Genomic DNA, 19,828 nt, shown 5'->3' with positions numbered 1-19,828 from the left:
GTCCATTCATCCAGCCCATACTTCTTTAACTTACTGGCAAGAATACTGTGGGAGACCGTGTCAAAAGCTTTGCTAAAGTCAAGGAACACCACGTCCACTGCTTTCCCCTCACCACAGAGCCACTTATCTCGTCATAGCCATAGTTTAACCAATTCTAAACACTTCCTGCATGAGTCCACCTGCTAATATCCCGCCACAGTGTAAATCAAACTCTATAACTACACAGTCTGTTCTTCCATTAGTCATAAGAGAATTGGTACAGGACGGTACCAAAATGTGTCATGGTGGGTAAAGCAGGGGGCTGGGAGCCAGGAAACCTTAGTTCTATTCCTCATAGTGACATTAAGACTCGCTGTTTGACCTTGAGAAGTCACAACCTCTCTCTGTTTCAGTTTCTACCATTTATATAATAGGCATAACAACTTATCTACCTTTGTGAATCCTTGGATGACAAACGCTATAAATTCAGGGATCTCAAAATGCTGGGTAATACAGTTCTGGCCAATGCATGGGTTATTGCAATTAGCTATGAAAGGTAATTTGGCAGGGGCTTCAGAATTCCATCAAGCAATCCCCTTGGCTAACTCCAAGGTGATACTGATGGCCTCTAGAGGATCACCCTGGTTGGAAAGAAGCATTAGTCCAACACAGGACTTTCGGGAAGCAAAAAAAGAGGGAAATTTAGTGGGAAGAAAGTCCCAGAACTCCTGCCACCACCAAAACATTAACTCATAATATATCCAAGGTTATTTCTCCATTTAACGTCTTTGTATATTACGAGGATAAACAGGAATGGTGAAAAATCCAGACCAATTGTTTCCTCTTTCTGAAATATAACAGTACATGGAATTCACTAGCTTTCTGAACTACCCTTCATGGATGCAAATCTATGGTAAAGCAAGGTCTAGGAATAAAATATAAAGGTCACTTCCAAATCATGTTGTGACTGTCAAAAGCAAATTACAGTTTTGAATGTTACCGATAAAGGACATCACAAAGCTTTTATGTTAACTGGATAGGACTGTTCCCAAATGACATCGCAACTAAAAGCTTTCCATGATTACTTCTCTCACTTATTCCACTGCATTTGTCATTGGATTAAATGCAACGAACGCCCTTCACCCCCAGATAGAAGGTATTTACTGAAATCTTGTAAACCAATGAGCCACGAGCAGCTGCACAGGACTTGCTGGTTGATGACTGAGTTAAAATGGAAGCAGGTAGAGGAAATCAAAGCCTAATAAATAAGACATCTTTAGACTACATCACAGGTAGCAGCAGCAAAGCCAATGACTGTTCTTTGGCACTTAGACTCTGTCCCATTTCCCTGCTGTTCTTTCACAGCTGTTTCAATGCTGTTCTTTGGGCAGGAGCTATATTGTCATTGGTAGCCTAAGCTACTTTAACAAGTGTGTGATGGAAGTCGACAATGATTTTACGTTCTTTAATCAAGATAACAACTCACCATAAATAATACCTCATCTGCTACTGCTGGGTGACAGTGAATCCCTGAAGAGCAATGAATTACATGTATCTTACTTGCAAAAGGACTGTACAAGCCACAATTATGTGATGGCTCAAAGTGAAGGTAGAGAGTCTGACACCATGGATTTATTAAATTTCTGAGTAGCCAAAAAAGAGAGGAAGTTCTTGGAGATTAGAGGTGATTATTTATATATTTCTGGTCTTTATAAAATGTCACCTTAGTAAGACTAGAGCTGCACCTGCTGTTACCTCATTAAATGAATTTGTCTTCAAGGTTTTTAAAAAGACTCAAGAAAAAAAAAGTATTCTAAAAGGGTACATAAATCCTGCATTTTCAACACAAAGATAGTACTTAGGGCATTTTACAGCAAATGGTCTAATTTGTTATTAAATGATTTGGGGAGAAGTTTTCTTGGAGTTTCTGATGTCAACTGTGAGAACCAATCATGAAAAAAAATGTTATTACACTGTGTGTTTATTGTATGGATAATAGGGAAGGGGCTGACCAGAGGTGAAGATGTTTGGGAGGGTGATAGAAAGGGCCCCAGGCCCTTGAAATAATTTTTAGAATGCTACCCACATAGGGCCCCTTGCTCGTGTTGAGGAGTGAAATATGAGTGAAGTACTAATTTCAGATTACTCCTGTAAGTCCTACTCAACATGAATGTAAGGTTGCTGAATCAAGCCCATCATGTTTTTTCCACTGGGAAAAATAAAAGTGGGGTTAGATAAAAAAAAAAAAAGTGTAAGAAAGTGAGGGAAAAACATACTTTTCATACTTACTTGCTGTTTTCCAACTGGAAAACATTTCCCAGAGTTCAAATGGACATATAGTAAATATTTTGCAAAACTGTTAATCAAAATTCTATTTGAAAATGTTATTGAAATTGTTGATGACCATTTTTCATTTAGCCAAAACTGCTGCATGAGCACTTTTTGGGCATGGGGATAAATGGAAAATGTCAGTAAGTACTTTCAATTAGAAGCTTGAAAAAAACCCTCTTTTTTTTTTTGCATTTTTTGTAAAGGCTTTACAAAGGTTTCTGTTTTGTTGGTTGGTTTTAGTTGTTTTTAAGAAGTTGTTTAGTTGTTTTTAAGTATTTTAGAGTCAAAATATTTCAACCAGTTCTAATCAAACCTCAATAGACCTTGTACAGAATCCTAGTCCTCATCAAAAGGGAGGCTTAACTTAAGTGGGACCAGGATTTGCCTGTTATTCTTGCATCTTTTTTTCCCCCCAGTTATTGTCAAATATTCTGCTCTCTCTTGTCCTAAAATAAACTGGGAAATATCTATCTGAATAAATCCTGCCCTCACAATGTGCATTCCTAATTCAGTTTTCAGAAATCAGCCAGATGGTATCAAATACTTCAGAGTGACACACGGAGGGGGTACCATTAAAAACAGCATTTCATATGCTCCAGGTACCCATGATAACACAGAACAGAAAATATTCTACTGCAAATGCTTTGGGACAGCTAAGTGCTGATTTGTTTAATACCACTTACAGTATAAAAGCATCCCATGATGAGATACAATTCATAAAAACCATAATTCAGAAGGCCATCAACAGCTGGTCCCCCCACATCAATTTCTTCTGGTGGTGAAGAGCTGCATCTATTAAAACAATTTTTGCTCCCCAGATGATTTACATTCTATGTACGTTTCAATAATTTAAATTGTCTCAAATATTCTTCCTTTGGGAAAACAACTCCTGCCTCTGAATAGCATCAGTTAACTATTTCTGGGGGAGAATTCTCAAGTGCTAAACTAATGTCTAAACGTATGAAACACTGCTTAGCATTACACATGATCTAGACTACACACCATGATGAATGCTGCAAATTAAAACATAAAAGTACCGGAATGACCATTTCAGATCATTTATATAAACATTTCATTATCTGACTAAACTGTTCATACAGTCAGTTATGGACAATATTTGTGTTAAAATGAATCTTCCACATAGTACAACCAACTTTAATACAGATCCAGAACACAAGCTTATTAACGCTACAGCATGAATATGTGTATATATTCAAACTATGTAAAGTATATCATTAGAATTTGCAACTAGCTCCTCTATAATGTAAACTAGGACCTAAGGCTGAAAAATATACGATATATTTTAAAATCAGGATCAAAAGAACCTTAGAACTGAAAAATTTTGGGAAATTACTCTTTCAGCTGACTTCTTTGAAAGGCAAAGTAGTTATTTTTGACTCAAAATTAGGAAAGCTTCCCACTCGACTGAAAAACAATTGTATGCTTATTCATACAAAGTTTCACTCATACTTCAGAGTGGACCAAATCCTTCCTCTAGCGCACAGCCTGAGTGGCTGGGCTTTGAGTTAATGAGATCCACAGGAGTTTCAGGAGAGGAGGTGGAAGAAATCCAACTCCCAGGGCATGGAGTAGCACTGGATTGATTTCTATGACTATTTATTGTATGTGTGGGTGGACATGTAATACTACCTTATACTTCCCATCGCACATTCAAGCAAGGGTCTCAAAGTGATTTGCATACAAACCTCTGATCTAGGAAGGATTACTATACTCATTTACAGGTGGGAAGAAAGAGGAGAAGTTAAATGACTTGCCCAAGGCCACACAAAGTCTGTGACAGAGCCAGGAGCACAACATAGGACATTATTCGTGAGGAAATATTGGAAGAAGTAAACATATATATAGTTCAAGTGAGGGGGAAATGACAAGGGACATAATAGTATACAAATATTTGAAGAGTTTGAAAAACAAGGTGAGAAAGGAGGAATTTTGTTTAGTAGAAAGGGGAGCATTTCTTTGTTTAAAATGGAGCCAGCAAAGATCTGGACAGCTGTATCAATCACATCAACAAATACTATACAACAACAAAACATTAGAACCCTCCAGATTCCCCCATAAAATGAAGATTGTCCCATCACAGCCTTCCATCCACTCAGTTCTCTTCATTCAGAAAGAACCAGGCTGGGAGATCATAGAGATCTTGTGGCATGAACTGAAGGCTGGCAAGTTTAGGCTGTGACAGGGGAAAAGCCCCCCCACATTTAAACCAAGAGACTGTTAGCTCAAGTATCTTATCCAAACCCAGCTTCCACAGTGTCCCATGAGAGGGGTAGTCACTCTAGCTAGAAGTGACAGAAGGTGAAAGTTAGGCTAAATATCAGGAAGAGTTTCCTGGCAGTGTGATTGACTAATCTGTGGAATGGATTCCTAAGAGAACCAATGGGAGCCCCAATCAAATGGCACAATTAAAACCAAACAGAGCAAAACACTAATGTACAATAGGAAGCAGTTCCACACTGGCAGGGAGATGGATGGTTAGGTCTTTTCTATCATTGCATTCTTTTATGACATGATCTCCCATTCTGAGTCCTGAGCTTTAAGGCACTAGCTCATGCCTGCTCCATTTATATGCTGACAGTATTCTGTACCATACTTTTCTGCCTGGTAACTCTTCATTATAATTTGTATCTACATCTAGTTTTCTAAATCTATGCTTTCTCCCTATACCTCGGACACAAATTTGTGATCGGGAAAACTCCCCACCCCTCCCATCTAGACCTTAAGAGCATTCATAATGACTTTATTAGGCAACATGAAAATGCTGAACCATTCCATCTGTGAACACTGTTCTATTTCATTCAAAACCAGTTGGTTAATTTCCCATCCAAGCTAAAATGCCTAATGTTTAAATGGCATAGTAAAGTATTCAGGGCACGGCGCGCTAACGAGACCAACTTAGTAAAACATGCATGAGAATTCTCTATCAATCACATGAAGAACAAACAAAGGTATAACACCATTTATGGCTGCATCTGAGTGGAAGGAGACAATACTCCTTGCCCCAATACAGTAGGAATAAATACTGGGCATGAAGCACGCACACATACAGAGAGCAAATATTTAAAAACAGAAGGGATGGGAACCATTCAACCAACTATCCTAATGTCAGCTATCCAAGAATTGAATGCTAGCAAATGTTGTTAAAGATCTACGGCCAGAAAGTGCCTTATCACAAAAAAGCCTGAGGGGGAGGGAGGAGACAGAGTTGCTGGGAACTGTGCAAGCGTCTCCCCATGAATTTTCCTCTGCACTGTTCCTTTAAAGAGAAAAGGTTCTGGACTCCTAATGGGAGCATGAAACCCAACAGTGTCAGAAGATTTGTGGGGGAAAAGCAGGCATCTTCCCTAGAGATGATGGGTTCCTCCACAGGGCACCCATGGACCTTCCACCTCTTTTAGCGTGGCCCCCTTAGGAGTTATACTGCCACTGGTGAGCCCATGTCCCCAGTGCCTTTGCCTCACCCCCCTCTCCGAGGGTTCAGAAGGGGAGCTAATGTTGCTTTGAGCAACTTTAATTCTGCCACATTTTTCCATCAGGAAACAAACGCAACTGTATCTGGGACTCAGTGAAACAACCCTAGGCCCCAGTGCTCCTGCGTGAGATGAGTAACTGTCTGCAATGACAGACTAGAGCTTCCAGAAGGTCATGGTCACAGGAAGAGCAGGTTCCCTGCCCTCCCCAGACTGACAGCTCCATTCCAGCCAGACTCTTAAAGGGCTTGCAGCCCTTTCTGGAGATCACTTTCCTAGCTTCCTATTAACAAGGAGTCTGCACCCCCAGAGGTGGAGACCCCTAGTGGGGAAATGGTGTCTTTTTGGCACATCAAAAATTTCTGTTTAATTGCCAGGAACTTTCATAGTGTACAAATGTATTTAGAGGGCACATACCGTACCTACCCTTCAGCCAGTTTAGCACTTCGACATTCCCTGAAGAAAGGTGCTAGTGGAGTGCAAAGTACTATTATAATATTTATATTTTGAAGGTTATCACAAGAATAATTCACATAAATTTCTGTTTTCTGGCTGTGTTTTGTTTTTTTTTTCAGAAAAAAATAGAGAAATGTTAGAAAGCCACAACTTAATGAGAATTTCCTATATAAATTGGACACAAGTATTTAAACGATGATGACATCACAGTAATTCATGGATTATGTATGAAAACAAATGTTTAAAATTCCAATTTCTGAAAAGTCACTTTGTGATGGATCTGCTGCCTGAGCACTATAAAATATCATCCCTTCAATAAACCCCCAGAAATGTATATACTTTGTGTTATTTATGATTGCTTCTCTGATTGCAATCAGCTTTCTTTCAAGTAAAAAACTAACTAACTAACTAATACAGCCTGCTAACCTAGAATCAGTTGAATCTTACTTCCACTATCAATCAGCATAGTTTTTCCACTGACTGCAATCCAATTAAAATCCAATTAGCTCTTAATTTGATGGAAATTGCTATCACAGAATGCATTTCTGTAATAAACGCATCATAGAAGAACCTGACAGGGAAGGAAGGATGTTTTGTGGTTAAAGATGGTCTTGTAACACAGGCCTGGGAATCAGGAGCATAATCCAAGCCCATTAGGGTCAGTGGAAGGACCCACAGCTTTGGATCAATATCTGATTCTCAAATTGCTGATGTAAAAGTTCTAATACAATCTTTTACCCTTCACCAGAATAGTTTTAAACAACCATAACTATGGCTATTTCATCCCACAGAGTCAAGGATATTGACTCTTCAGAGGATCTCAATATTGAGAAGGTTTTATTAAAGCCACAGCATTTAAGGACCAATATCCAGATGATCTTAACTGCAACCATATAAGAACAGATGTTAGTTAACCAGTCTTGTAGCCTTGCATTTCCCCTTGTCCTATAGGGAGCAAAATGTCTGTGACAGAAATGCCGTGCCATTCAGTAGAATTCACCCTGTAAGGTAAGGATTCCCTGAAAAACAAATAGAATTTACATCTCCAGGAATTGGCTTGTTAATTTTGTAATAAATTTGTCATTGCTGCTTTGATCTTGTGTCAAAAACGGGGATAATACTTACCTACCTTATAGCATACTAGGGACTAAAATTAATTGATATTTTTAAAGGGTGCAAATGGATGGAATGAGTTACTGATATGCAGAATATTATAAATTTCATCGTGCCTAGAGTAGATCCAGAGTGCCAAGAATTAGCCAACTGGGGTTAAATTCTAGTCTCACACAGTCATCATTTTACAAAAAGGCTGAAAAAGAGTTCTGCTATGTATTCGGCTATAATTAGTTAGAAGTTTTGTGGCACTTGATAGTTACCATGGAGAATTTCTTAGGAACAAAAAAGTCAACCAAAAGTACATGTTAGGTGATTATGTACCGCTTTCTATTAAAATATTCTTTTAACAAATAGCTACAGTGTACTCCAAATATTCAAGATTTCATATTCTTCTCTCTTCTACACTACATCATGGAATCTCATTAACTGACCTATATGTACTACTGTTTTAATAAAATTCCACAGCCGTGGTTCACTGAGATTACGTAGGGAATTAAAAATGGTATATTACATTTTTATAATTTGCACGTGACACAGTAAGTCTTGGATTTAACACACATAAGAAGAATTGAAAAAAAAAAATGAACGGGGGGCGGGGAAGGGAGAGAAGAGAGAACAGATCGATTAAGTCAGCAAAGTACTTCCAAAATGTATTTGTAGCTAGAAGAAAACTCCTGATAAAATCGTTCATGCTTATATTCTATTGCTATTGCAACTGTAGAATTACAAACTTGCAAAGGTTTTTCTTCCATATATCAGATTTCATGCCTTTTCCTCAGTCTCTCATAACTGATTAAATAATGCCCCCTCCTTTTTTTAATTGTGCTGCCACACTAAAGCAGCAGAAATCAGTGAATGTTGTTTATCAACAGTGCAAAAACAATGAGCAACTGATCACAATAGCATGGCAACTTACAAGTCTTTTTCAGAGATTACTTCTTATAAATTAAAATAAAGGACTTTTAACATACCCACATTTGATTATGCACCTACAGATGTGACTTTTTGACTCTAGCAATGTCACTGATCAACCTACACCTTTATGAAAGAGCAAGAGAAATGGCAAAATTCAAACCAGTTACAGGGACAGTCTTTAGAAGTGATTATTTGTAGAATCCATATGTTAAAAATGAAGCTCCTTACCCTTTTTCTCAAGTTGTAGGTTAAGATGAGGTTCCTGGAGAAGGAGTGAGAAAAGGCTGTATAGAACTCCAGCACTTTCTGTAAGGCATCCCTTTTAATCACATGAAGGTCACAGTAAGTCAAGGCTCTTACATTAGCACAGGACTGAGCAAGGGTAGCTTCTTTCCAAAACACATCGCCAAAAACATCTCCTTTGCCTAGAGAAAAACATGCATCAAAGTATCATTATTGCAAGGTAAGGACTTAAACAATGGTCACCAAAAGCTGAAATAGCCTTATTGGTCACTCGTTGCAAGCCAATGTACCATTGTATGGCACAATATAAGTATTCTGAGCTCCAAATTTCAACCCTGCTTTATTGCAGCCTCATTTCTTGTAAGTGATAAAAAAGTTTAATTTGCCATTTCTTCATTTTCTGTGTTAAATTATGGGAGTTCAGCAAAACTCCCTAAAAACCAAGCCACAATCATCCTAATGTCATGAGACAATTTCCTTTGTATCTGTCCCATACATACATCACACAAGAATACTAAAGATCAGTAAGTTATTAGTTTTCCAATTATATCTTACACAACACTTTTTAGATACCGATTACGACAACAGTGTTAGGCCTGACAAGAGAAGTGAACCAGCAAATGGGCCTCTTTGCCACAGAGGGTTAAGAATTAAGAAATATGTAAGAGATCACGAAAACTTCACCACCAAACCAGAACTTCTGTGTGATTCCATGAGCTTTCCTTCCATTTCCTTCTTTTCCACTAAAGTATAAACGTTTTCCTCTTGAGTGGATGGCATTGCCATCTGGTACATTAATCCACATGTACTGATAAACTGTATTTTATAAGCTATGCTACATTCTTCTACAAAATCCAGCTTGGTACCTTATAACATATGAGCCAATTTTATCTCTGAACTCTATGGAGGAATGTCAGATACATTTCAAGTGTCAGTATGTATTGAACCCATCCTTATAAGCTCCAATTCCACCTATTCTGTAGGCACAATTTATTTTCCCCAGGGCTAGCGTCAGAGACACTAGTAAAGGTACCATGTCGGTTAGTTCCCTCTCCTCCTACTCCCCTTACAGAGAACCATGCACGTTATTAAAACTGGATATTTATGTGCCAAGTGCAGTATAAATTTACCATCTCATTTGCCTGATCTCCTATTCTAACAATATGGAATCTGCAAATATCATGGTAACACTAAATACCCTGGTGCAGTAAATAGCTCTATCATAATTATTATTAATAGTGCTCATTGTTTACATGATAGTTTTCTGTCTTAAACATTTGCTTTCCGGATCAAATTGCATAAATCAAGATTAATGATTAAAACATGGTCCCAAGCCTCATAAGAAGCTAGCATCCACTCACTGCACAGAGACGCTCTCCCCAGAAGGAATTCACTCACCACAGTCATTGAAGTGTACTGATTTTTATGCACCATAAGAAAGATACGTTTCACTGGGTAAAAAGGGGTTGTTGACCTTTGTAATAAATATGAATCCAGAATTTGCCATGCAATTAGCTGGACAACTATTTCAAATTAATGCCAGGTGATGCTACCAAGTATGTAAGTATGCTGTCATTGACAGAATGTCTGCCTCGTAGCCTGAGCAAAATGAGAAACTCTTGAAGTTTAAATCCCAGCTCTGCTCCTAAATCTCTCGCTGGCTCTAAGCAAGTTTCTTAACCTCCCTAGGTAAGTTTCCTCATTTGCAACATTGAGGTAGTTTACTTACTTACCTACTTCACAGAGGAAGCAGGGTTAATTTGTAAGCAAGAGCTTTATATATGCAGGCTGGGTATCATTATTATAACGGGACATCCCAGGGAATTTCTTTTTTTTTTTTGTTTTTGAATGATGGGCTAGATCTTCAGCTGGTCTATATAACTGACATGGCTCCATTGAAGTTGATGGATTTATGCCAATTTACATCAGTCAAGGATGGTGTCCCACATCTCTAAAATATCCAGGTTTGGATTTTTCAAATAATTCCTTGTGCAAGCTCCACACTGCTGTATTTCTGTCAAGAGCATGTTTTTTTAAAAAAATAATCCTTTCCAGCAATTTACAAAGCCCTACCTGTGGCTGTCAGCTTCAAAACAAAATGAAGACAGCTGGAGGGGCGGAAATTTATGACCAACTTTGAAAAAAATTGTCAAAAGAGAAGGATAGGGAAGACTCCTATGGCAGCAAAAACTTACTTACACCCATGGGTTAGACACATCAGGTTGGATCAATCACTTTCCTACTCACAACAAAGAACAACCTAACAATTTCAACATCCACATACCTCCTCTTCTCATTCTGTCAATAAAGCAAGGTGATCAGTAAAAATGGGCAAGACTAAATGGCGGAGTTATGTGCCAAATATCTATAATTTGAAAAGAAAGGTAAAGCAAACAGAGAGAGAGCAAAATGGATCAGAAAGCTCTTTGGGGAAGAAATGTCCAAGGGTGGCAGAGGGGAAAGCACAGACTAGGGTCTCTTCACCTATGCCCCTACCTCCACCTCGACTCCTGAGGAAGAGAATAAATTCAGAAGCGTGTCACAGGGTGTTCTCCCTTAGACCCCTCTCCCACTGCATTCCAGACACATGCAGAGACATTATCCTTCAATCACTCTTAAAGTAGATGACCTAAGCTTTTACCATCAATCATTTATATACCTCCTGGGGATTGTGGGCTGGGGCCCTCTTCCACTTTCAGCTCACTACCCGCTCTGTGGAAAACCAAATAATTCATTGCTTGGTTTACAGCTTTATGTAGACTCTGAAAAGTGATTCAGTAAAACTGACATGACAGTATGCCATATTTACTTTCTTCCAGTGACTCCATATCAAATCTGCTGCTCAGTTTACAAGTCAAAAGATGATTTTTTCCAACTGCCTGCACTGCATGCTCAACCTGTGTTTTTTCTGCCTCTCAAAGGGCAGCATCAGTAATGAAGATGCTGTCATTGGAACTTTGCTCATTATTTTGTTGCTATTGCGGCAGAGAGAATAGAATTCAGCTCACTTTAGCTATTAGCACTTCAGGGCAATAAAGAAAAACTTGGTTTGCTCAGTAGTGCAAACAGACATTCAAACCCATGCAGGCAGTAGATTCAGTAGCTAAGTAAGAGAGTAATGTATCTAGGAGACATGCTGCAAATTTTGAATTTAGGTCTAAATTTACAACCCCACAAAATTCACAGATGCTTGGATTCATGGTATATTTTTGCCTTGATCCTATTATTAGGGCCTAGCTACAAGAGACATGCAGGGTTCTGCATCTTAAGGGTTGCTCCAAAGCCTATTCAAGTTAATAGGAGTTTTTATGTTGCATTCAGTGGGCTTTGGATCAGGTGGTCTTCAATGTGTGTCAAACAGAACCTGCATCTGAGAACTGCACTCAGGTCAACAGAGCTACTCAAGATTTATACCCTCTGAGGCCAGAATCTGGCTTGACAGCTGCTCTTTATTACACAAGAGATGAAGCTGCATTCAAACTACTGAAAATGTCCAAGAACTCTGCTTCCACACGCTATCAAGATGATCCAAAGAGATGTTAAAAGTACCAGATTCTTTAAGGCTAGCGTGTATGATGGTGTGCTGAAATGATCCAAGGCCACTGTGCTGCAATTTTGTGGAAGCTTCCTGATGCTGCTCGGTGTAATGCATAGGTGCTGGAACTAGGGGTGCTGTGGGTGCTCCTGCACCCCCTGGCAGGAAGTGGTTGCCATCATATATAGGTTTTACATTTTGATGCAATGACTCTCAGCACCGCTACTACACGAATTGTTCCAGCCCCCCCGGTATAGTATCTCAACAGCAGTGCATCCCTAACAGTGGCCTAGGAGATCATGCTTCAGCAAATATTGGTGTCTTTGAAACTTATCAGAATTACATGTGTGCTGATAATATGCAGCATCCAAGCAGAATATCCTCTATGCACCTCAATACAGGACTTCCACAGACCTCAGTCCCCAGGATTCTTCCTCTCCATCCAAACAAGTGGAGGCTCAGACTATTGCAAAATGAAGTGTGGTCACAAAATGGGACAAGTCAGAGCCCCCTGTGGTTCTCTGTTCAGGGTAAGTATTTGGCTAAAACACTGTTCTGATGTTAAAAAAAAAAATCTTCTCTGTCTCAATGTGCTTTTCCTGCTCTAAGCGTGCCCTGCAGTTAAATTGGGAGCAGAGGATGAAAAGCCAACTTGGGGCAGCAGGCCCTGATTCTGCTCTCAATAGTTGTATTCAGGTGTAACTATTGACTTAAGCGGAATGACTCCTGATAATGCAGAGATGTAAGTGAGACCAGAAATCAGGCCCTGAAGGGCTTAATTTTTTTGTGTAGTTTTAATTAAATGTTTCCCCGAGTTGGGCATAAAATGTAAATGAATATCTTTTCTCTTATTTTTACATGAACAATATTGGACTTCAGAGGAACTTCTGAGGACAAGTACAAGTACCAGAGAAAAAAGAAAGATCTTTCCTCTTGACATAACTTTAAGGCAGTGAAAAAGCATCAGAAAAGCACTGAACCCAAGCAACCATTTTCTAGTGAGAACATGGCATCAGGGAAGGGGGGAAAATGTAAGTTCACAGCCACTTCAGGAACATTTCTTCTGGTCCTCCAACACAATGCCCTTGGCAGGAGTTGGCATATGAAGGTGATTTTCTGTTCTAGACTAGTAGGCTATGACTCAAATTCCAAACTGAGCCAGTAATAAGACGGAAATCACTACTCAAGTATGGAGGTGATCTATATTATTTTCTACTAGCCAAGGCTCCAGTCTGAATTCACGGTAGAACAGATGTAGAGAAGAGCTACTAGGATGATCAGGGGAAGGGAGAGCTCATCTTATGAGAGGAGACTAAGAGAGCTTGGCTTATTTAGCCTTGCAAAATGAAGGCGGAGAGAGGATTTCATTGCTCCCTATAAACACATCAGAGTGGTAAACACCAGGGAGAGAGAAGAGCTATTTAAGCTAAAGGACTACGTTGGCAAAAGAACAAATAGGTATAAACAGGCTATGAATAAATTCAGGAAATTAGTAGGTTTCTAATCATCAGAGGAGTGAGGTCCTGGAACAGCTCCCAATAGGAGTGGTGGGAGCAAACCACCTAATTAGTTTTAAAAATGAAGCTTGATAAATTATGTGATGGGGTTGCCTGTGAAAGCAGGGGACTGGCCTCAATTACTCAGGGGGTCCCTTCCAGTCCTATGTCACTATGATAGTTCTCTGTTCCTTTTCCTCCTCTTGACCTTAGCAAAACACTAACTACAGTCCAACAACAGGAAAAGGGCAGTAGCCAAACTATCACCCTTTCTGTTTCCTTTCCACACACAGAAAAGGCCAGGATCCTGCCTCTATTTAAATGGATAGAGGAGTTTTGCCACTGACTCCAGTGGGGCTGGATCAGGCTTTGCTGCCAGCTGGTTCTTCCAGTCACAGCTACTGAAATCTATTGCAGCTTTGTGCCTTACAGCTTCATGGCCCTTTTCCATAGTCACCCAACCCTCAGGTAAGGTAATGTTCTTCCCAGAATATACACTGAATACAAGACAGAACTGACTATTCAAACATGTATGTGGCAGCGATGGCTACTGCATGATCAGCAGAACATCCATGAAAGGAATTTCTCTTTTTGGGTGAATATTTGAAAAACCATTACTCATGGCTGCAATCTCACAGAGCTAGCATAAAGGGAAATTGTTCTTTAGAGCTGTCATTTTTTCCTTACACTTAGGGGCTCAGATACCACAGTGCTGGGCAAGGTATAGTTCTATTCTACTCTGTGTAGGCTTTTCCACTGTCCTCATTTCCATGGTATGAGAGCACAATCCTGTAGCACATTACGTGACACGCTCTCTTTCCCACTGTCTCTCCAGGGAGAGGAGAAGTGTGTATATAGTGGAATGTTTTATTTTTGTAGGGTTTTTATTTAAAATGTATTTTATAAAACCTAGCAAGTCCAGCTAGATACACTAAAATGAAATAGGGTCATGCAAAAATAGTAAATATTTCATGACATTTCTTGGAGACAAAATATATGCAACTTTGCTCCACTTTTCACAAACGATTTGTAAAATGCCAACTTTTAAATAGGAGTATGCACATTTTGCAATTTTACAGGTTTAGTTATTAAAATTCATATATGCTGAAATATAATTTTGACTATTCCAAGGTAGTTGCTCAAGTATATTTACTCAAACTAGTGCTAACTTTTGAGTTTCAAGAACCTTGTAACTGACTGGATTGAGAGATCTGCTCCGGGTCTGACTTGCAGACCGAAAACAGAGAAATATTTTTACAGTTACGTTAAAAATCAAGTCAAGGAAAACGGAGTGCTAAAGGAAAAGATAAACAACATATCCCAATCCCACGTTAACTCCTCAGATAGAAGGACACTTTGTAGTTTCTTTATTTTTCCATATAATCCCTAGGCTAGATTTTCCAAAATTTGATAAACTGACAACATGCCCGCACAGCAAGAATCGGCAGCAAATTTTCCATTTTGGGACTAGGTCGGCATACATTGTGAGCGGAGTATTCCACATGTTTAAACACAGATATACTCTATGGCAGTAGTTCTCAACCTGCCATAGAGCCCAGTCAGCTCACAGCTGCGACTCATATGACATCCTCAGGGCCATACTGGTACTATATATATTGTGTGGATGCAACCCACATAACACAGAGAGCTGCCTAGGAGGACCACAACGGTAAATAGGTTGAGAACCACTGCTCTATGGACTGCCTAGTGGATGGAATAATGGGATATGCACATACATCCTAGTCATTCCCTCTCAGATCTTGGCTCAAAGCTGTTCTACGTACAGTCAGATACCACAGGCTAAGCAAGATTGAGCTTTGTCAGCCCTTGAGCTCTGATATAGCAAAACACTTAAGCACATGAATAGTGTGAAGACACAATAGGGACTTCAGCGTTCTATTGGAGTCGATAGGTCTAGCCATATGCTTTGAGTTATGCAAGTGCTTTGCTGGATGGAAACCTTTCTGGATAAACTCCAGGTGCTGCAGGCACTGGTACCCTTGACTGAGCAGCCTGCACACTTCCTGAATCAGTACTCAGTCAACATCCTGCCATGTAGGTAGCTGTGGAGGAACTGGGTTGTAGGAGGTAATGTCTCCCAGAGGAGGCACACAGTGAAATGGTGATATAGACCACTTACAGTCAACACAGATTCCCTTGCACTGTCCACAGGAGTCAAAGTTTTAGCCTCACTGTCAGGCCATATTCAAGGTAGGAGCGTGTTCCCCCTGCAGTTTCAAATATTTACATTGCATCTTTGTAACTCCGTCAGACCCCAGTCGTCAGCAAGTGGGATCGAACCTGGGACCTCTGAAGCTTAGTATATGAGCCTCGACGACATGAACTAAAAGCTACATGGCTCTTAGCCAAGGCTGTAACAGACTCATCAATCTCGAGAGGGTCTAGGTGCCACTAGTGGGGGACAGAGCACCACACCCAGCAGGCATGGGTTACACCTTCAACTTCTGAAAGTATTGGGTTAAGTACAATTACAGACAAGTGATCTACATATTTGTATTTTTAACTGCTTATTTATAATGCTCTGTTTTGTTAACACATGAAGTTGGTACTAATCTTGTTTTTTAATAAGTTTTATAGCTTCCTTTTTGTATGTGTTTCTTTTCCTGAATGCTTAATGTAAAGAACATACCACCATGTTTGGCTTCACTTCCTGCCCTAAACTGTTGCGTAGAGATGCTGTGCATTGTTAAACAGCTGATACTTCCCAAATCAGAACTGGCTGCACTTGAATTGGTGGTGGGAAATGAACCCTGCATACATCCCTGGTCCCACATATTCATGAACAAACTCATGTAAGGGCTACGATGATAAGGTGGTAAGAGGATAGTTATAAAGTACTTAGATGCTACACAAATCTAAAATCTCTTATGTACCCCTAATCCATATACCCATTGCAGATCAAACCGTAAAGGGTATAGTTTGTACTTCAAAAAAAAAAGCCAATAAATTTCATTTGTATCATTGTATTTCTGTACATAACCTAATCTCTCATAACGTTATTATAGTTTACTATCTATAGCACTAGGTCTTGTGGTATGCAGTGTTTTCTTCAACATGTGTTTGGTACCACTGACTTTCATACAAATCACTATGTGATCTGCATCATCAGTTAGCTTTCTTCTATTAAAAACAAGACCCTAGACAGAGGAAAATTGTACACAATTGCCCGAATGCTCTGCCCTGACCTAGCATCCTAGAATATTAAGGGGTTTTGTTGATGTTATAATTCACTTGTTTATCTCTAAGAAAGAGAGAACGGAATACATCTCATGACTCTGATCACTGCGGCAAAAAATCACCGTTTCCACTGAGAGTTTCAGTTTGCAACACAAGAAGTTGCAATTTGTTCTTACGTTGTTTTTTTCCACAGTTACCATAAAAACACCATAAATACATAGGTGAGTTAATGCTTGTAATAATAGCCTTACCTTTGGGAATTACCAGATTTTTGAGGACTTGATTTCTCAGCTTTAATGTTGCATGAAACTGTTAGAAATGCACTTAGCACCTCACCGAATCAGGCCTTATGTCTACATGCGAAAGTTTTACTGGCATAGCTATGTTAGTTAAGGGTGCGATTTTGGGGTGGAAGAGGAAGAGAGGTGAACACAGCTATGCCAGTATAAACTTTAGTGCAGATGCAATTATACCAGTATAGCTCATTTCACTTTGCCAACCTGGAATAAAGCTGTAGCAGGACAAGCATTTTTATATCAACATAACTCTGTCTACTCTGGCTGTTTTTGCCACTTTTACTATATCAGCATTTTTAAAGTGGCACAACTTTAAAGGTGGTCAAGGTCTAGTTAAGCTGACAAATCAAAATTAGGCATGTGAGTGATCAAAACTGCAGGCCCACAACTAAACCCAGAATTATTTGCATTTGCCTAAATGGAGCACAGTGCCTGAAAATCTATCCCAACATCCCATGTTATTGGATGTGTTGTACTGATATTTATTTTTAAACGAAACATACTGCAGATTCAGGCAGCGGCAAAACCAACTGAAGTCCAAGGAAGACTTTCCATCGATTTCAATGGGCTTTTGATCATGGCCTCAGCTAGGAAGCCTAAGAATAATATCCAGGGGTGCCTTTCCTGATGGAAAGTGAATATACAATAGGAAATCTGTGTACACACGTACGTGGCTACACGTGTGTTTTCAGACATTGGCCCTCACGATAGCAATGGAAGGGTTTTTTTTCCAATTTTCCCCTCCTTCCCCCTTCGGGCTGTTTCATTTTCTTCTCATTTTTCCTTCTGGCCACTGAAAAAAGGATGGGAAGAAAAGGGTGGAAAAAAGCAAATTAAATGGGGTGTGTGTGTGATTTTTTTGTCAAACAAAACAAACCACCAGTTTCAAAAATATTTTTTCTTCTTTTTCCAAAATACACTGACCATTTTCAACCACCGCTATTTGGAAATATTCAAATATGGTGATCAGCGGTAATGGGCAGGCTGCTATTTGGACTGGGACACACCTTTCTAGCTGTAAGCCAAATCTTGAAAGGTGCCAAGTGAATAGGAGTTACAGGTCCCAAGACTCTTACAACACTTGGATATGTAGTAGCGTCTTCACATTTTGGGTCCTGGTGTATTTGTACATCAGTGATCAATACTGCCCACATGTAACTTGAGTAGCTGTAGCTGGGTCAATCCCAGGCGGATATGAGAGAGACAAAGCGGGTGAGGACCAACCACTGTTTGTGAGACAGAGTCGAGCTTTCAAGAAGAGCTCTGTGTGCTCAAAAGCTTGTCTCTCTCACCAACAGAAGTTGGGCCAATAAAAGATATTACCTCCCCCGCCTTGTCTCTCCTGTGTAACTAGAGCACTTGTCAGCCCTGCAGTTGTGCGCAGTTCACAGAGGTACAGTCATTCTTAAGGGAATATTTCCACAAATAATGGAGTGAATCTGGCACCTCAGCATACCTGCAGGACCAGGGGGTATTTTAAGTAGAGTTGCATACATTTTGTGGTATGAAACAAATCCACATGACACTCATCTGGTGTCAAATATTCAGCCCAACTTCCTCAAAGAACTGGCTGAATATTTGAGGTTCATGAACCTGGCCTGTCTTTGCAGTAAGACCCTTCCTCTCCAGAGCCTCCAGGGAGCAATTTGTCAATTGGTTTGAAGCTGTGTGATACCAACACATTACGCACATCTCTCATTTTAAACAATCTGCAGGCTTAAGCAAGGAACGGATATTTTTGTGACAGATGACCTCTACATTTCATGCTCTACCAGAAATTACAGACAAATAGCAGATTTCCAGACAAACCCTCAAACCAGAGGCTGCTAATACCAACTAACAGCGCTTTTTCCTAGGAGTCCTAAGCATGTGACTAATGAGTAATGGCTGCACTGTTTCCATTAGAAAAGCAAAATCCACAAATATAGGGAAGCTCCTGCTCCCATTGAGACAACAGAAGCAGGATCAGCCTCAAGATGTGTATTTGTTTTTACATTAGGGTCTTTTGTGGGACACGTCCCAAACACAGGATTAGTAAATCAGACCAATCAGATTTTTCCCCTCCGTGAAGTTCATTGAATGTACAACAATGAAAACCATAGGTTAGTCTGAACTGCCTGCATCAGGGTTAGCAGTCTGGCAGCAGGGAGGATTGGAGATGGCCTGCCATTCTGAACAGACCAACTTAAAGAAATGGGGCTCAACGCGAGTAACAGGAGATGGAGCTGGGTTTTAATTAATCATTCTGCTTTCAAAAGTGAATTATTGTTCAAGTTATAAAGTGCCATCTTATAGCAGCATTGTGACATTAATTAGTTTGTTAAAATGTTCAGGAAATCCTGCTAACACCTTGTAATCCAGCACACACAATTTATTTCTTGGTACTTAGAAGACAGCAGCTTGATAGTTTTCATTCAAAATCCTAGAATGTGAAAGGAAAAACATTGTAAACTCAGATGGAGAACAAAGTAGAGTTGTGGGGTAACATTTACAAAAGTCAGGAGCCTAAGCCCCATTTGCAAAAGGGTCCTAGGCTCCTAAGTCACCTAGGCACTTTTGTAAAATTATCTGTGCTTCCTAAAAGGTTTTAAATCCTTTATTTTGATGGTTACTTGCTTTTGTTCTGAGTATATTTTAATGCAACTCTATTCCCATATTTGCCAGTATAAATCACAGTAAGGCCTTATCTACATTAGGAAGGGTTTCCCAAGACAGATATATTGATAATATATTGGTAATATGTTCTCTCCTAATAGAGAGACAGTTTATACC

At 39.6% G+C, this 19,828-nt stretch overlaps 1 protein-coding gene across 3 annotated transcripts in view; it reads right to left on the bottom strand.

The window, feature by feature from the left end:
* The window catches only part of KCNH1 (potassium voltage-gated channel subfamily H member 1), a 302,534-nt gene that overhangs the window by 103,526 nt on the left and 179,180 nt on the right, over positions 1–19,828 (bottom strand). For all 3 annotated transcript variants that reach the window (XM_043543694.1, XM_043543695.1, XM_007058018.4), the window contains one exon: positions 8,517–8,713. In XM_043543694.1, the coding sequence (XP_043399629.1) occupies positions 8,517–8,713 (197 nt within the window). The remainder of the gene's footprint in view (positions 1–8,516; positions 8,714–19,828) is intronic.

This window comes from Chelonia mydas, chromosome 3, assembly GCF_015237465.2.
Source record: "Chelonia mydas isolate rCheMyd1 chromosome 3, rCheMyd1.pri.v2, whole genome shotgun sequence".
Taxonomy (NCBI): domain Eukaryota; kingdom Metazoa; phylum Chordata; order Testudines; family Cheloniidae; genus Chelonia; species Chelonia mydas.
This window is presented reverse-complemented; position numbering and strand designations above follow the sequence as displayed.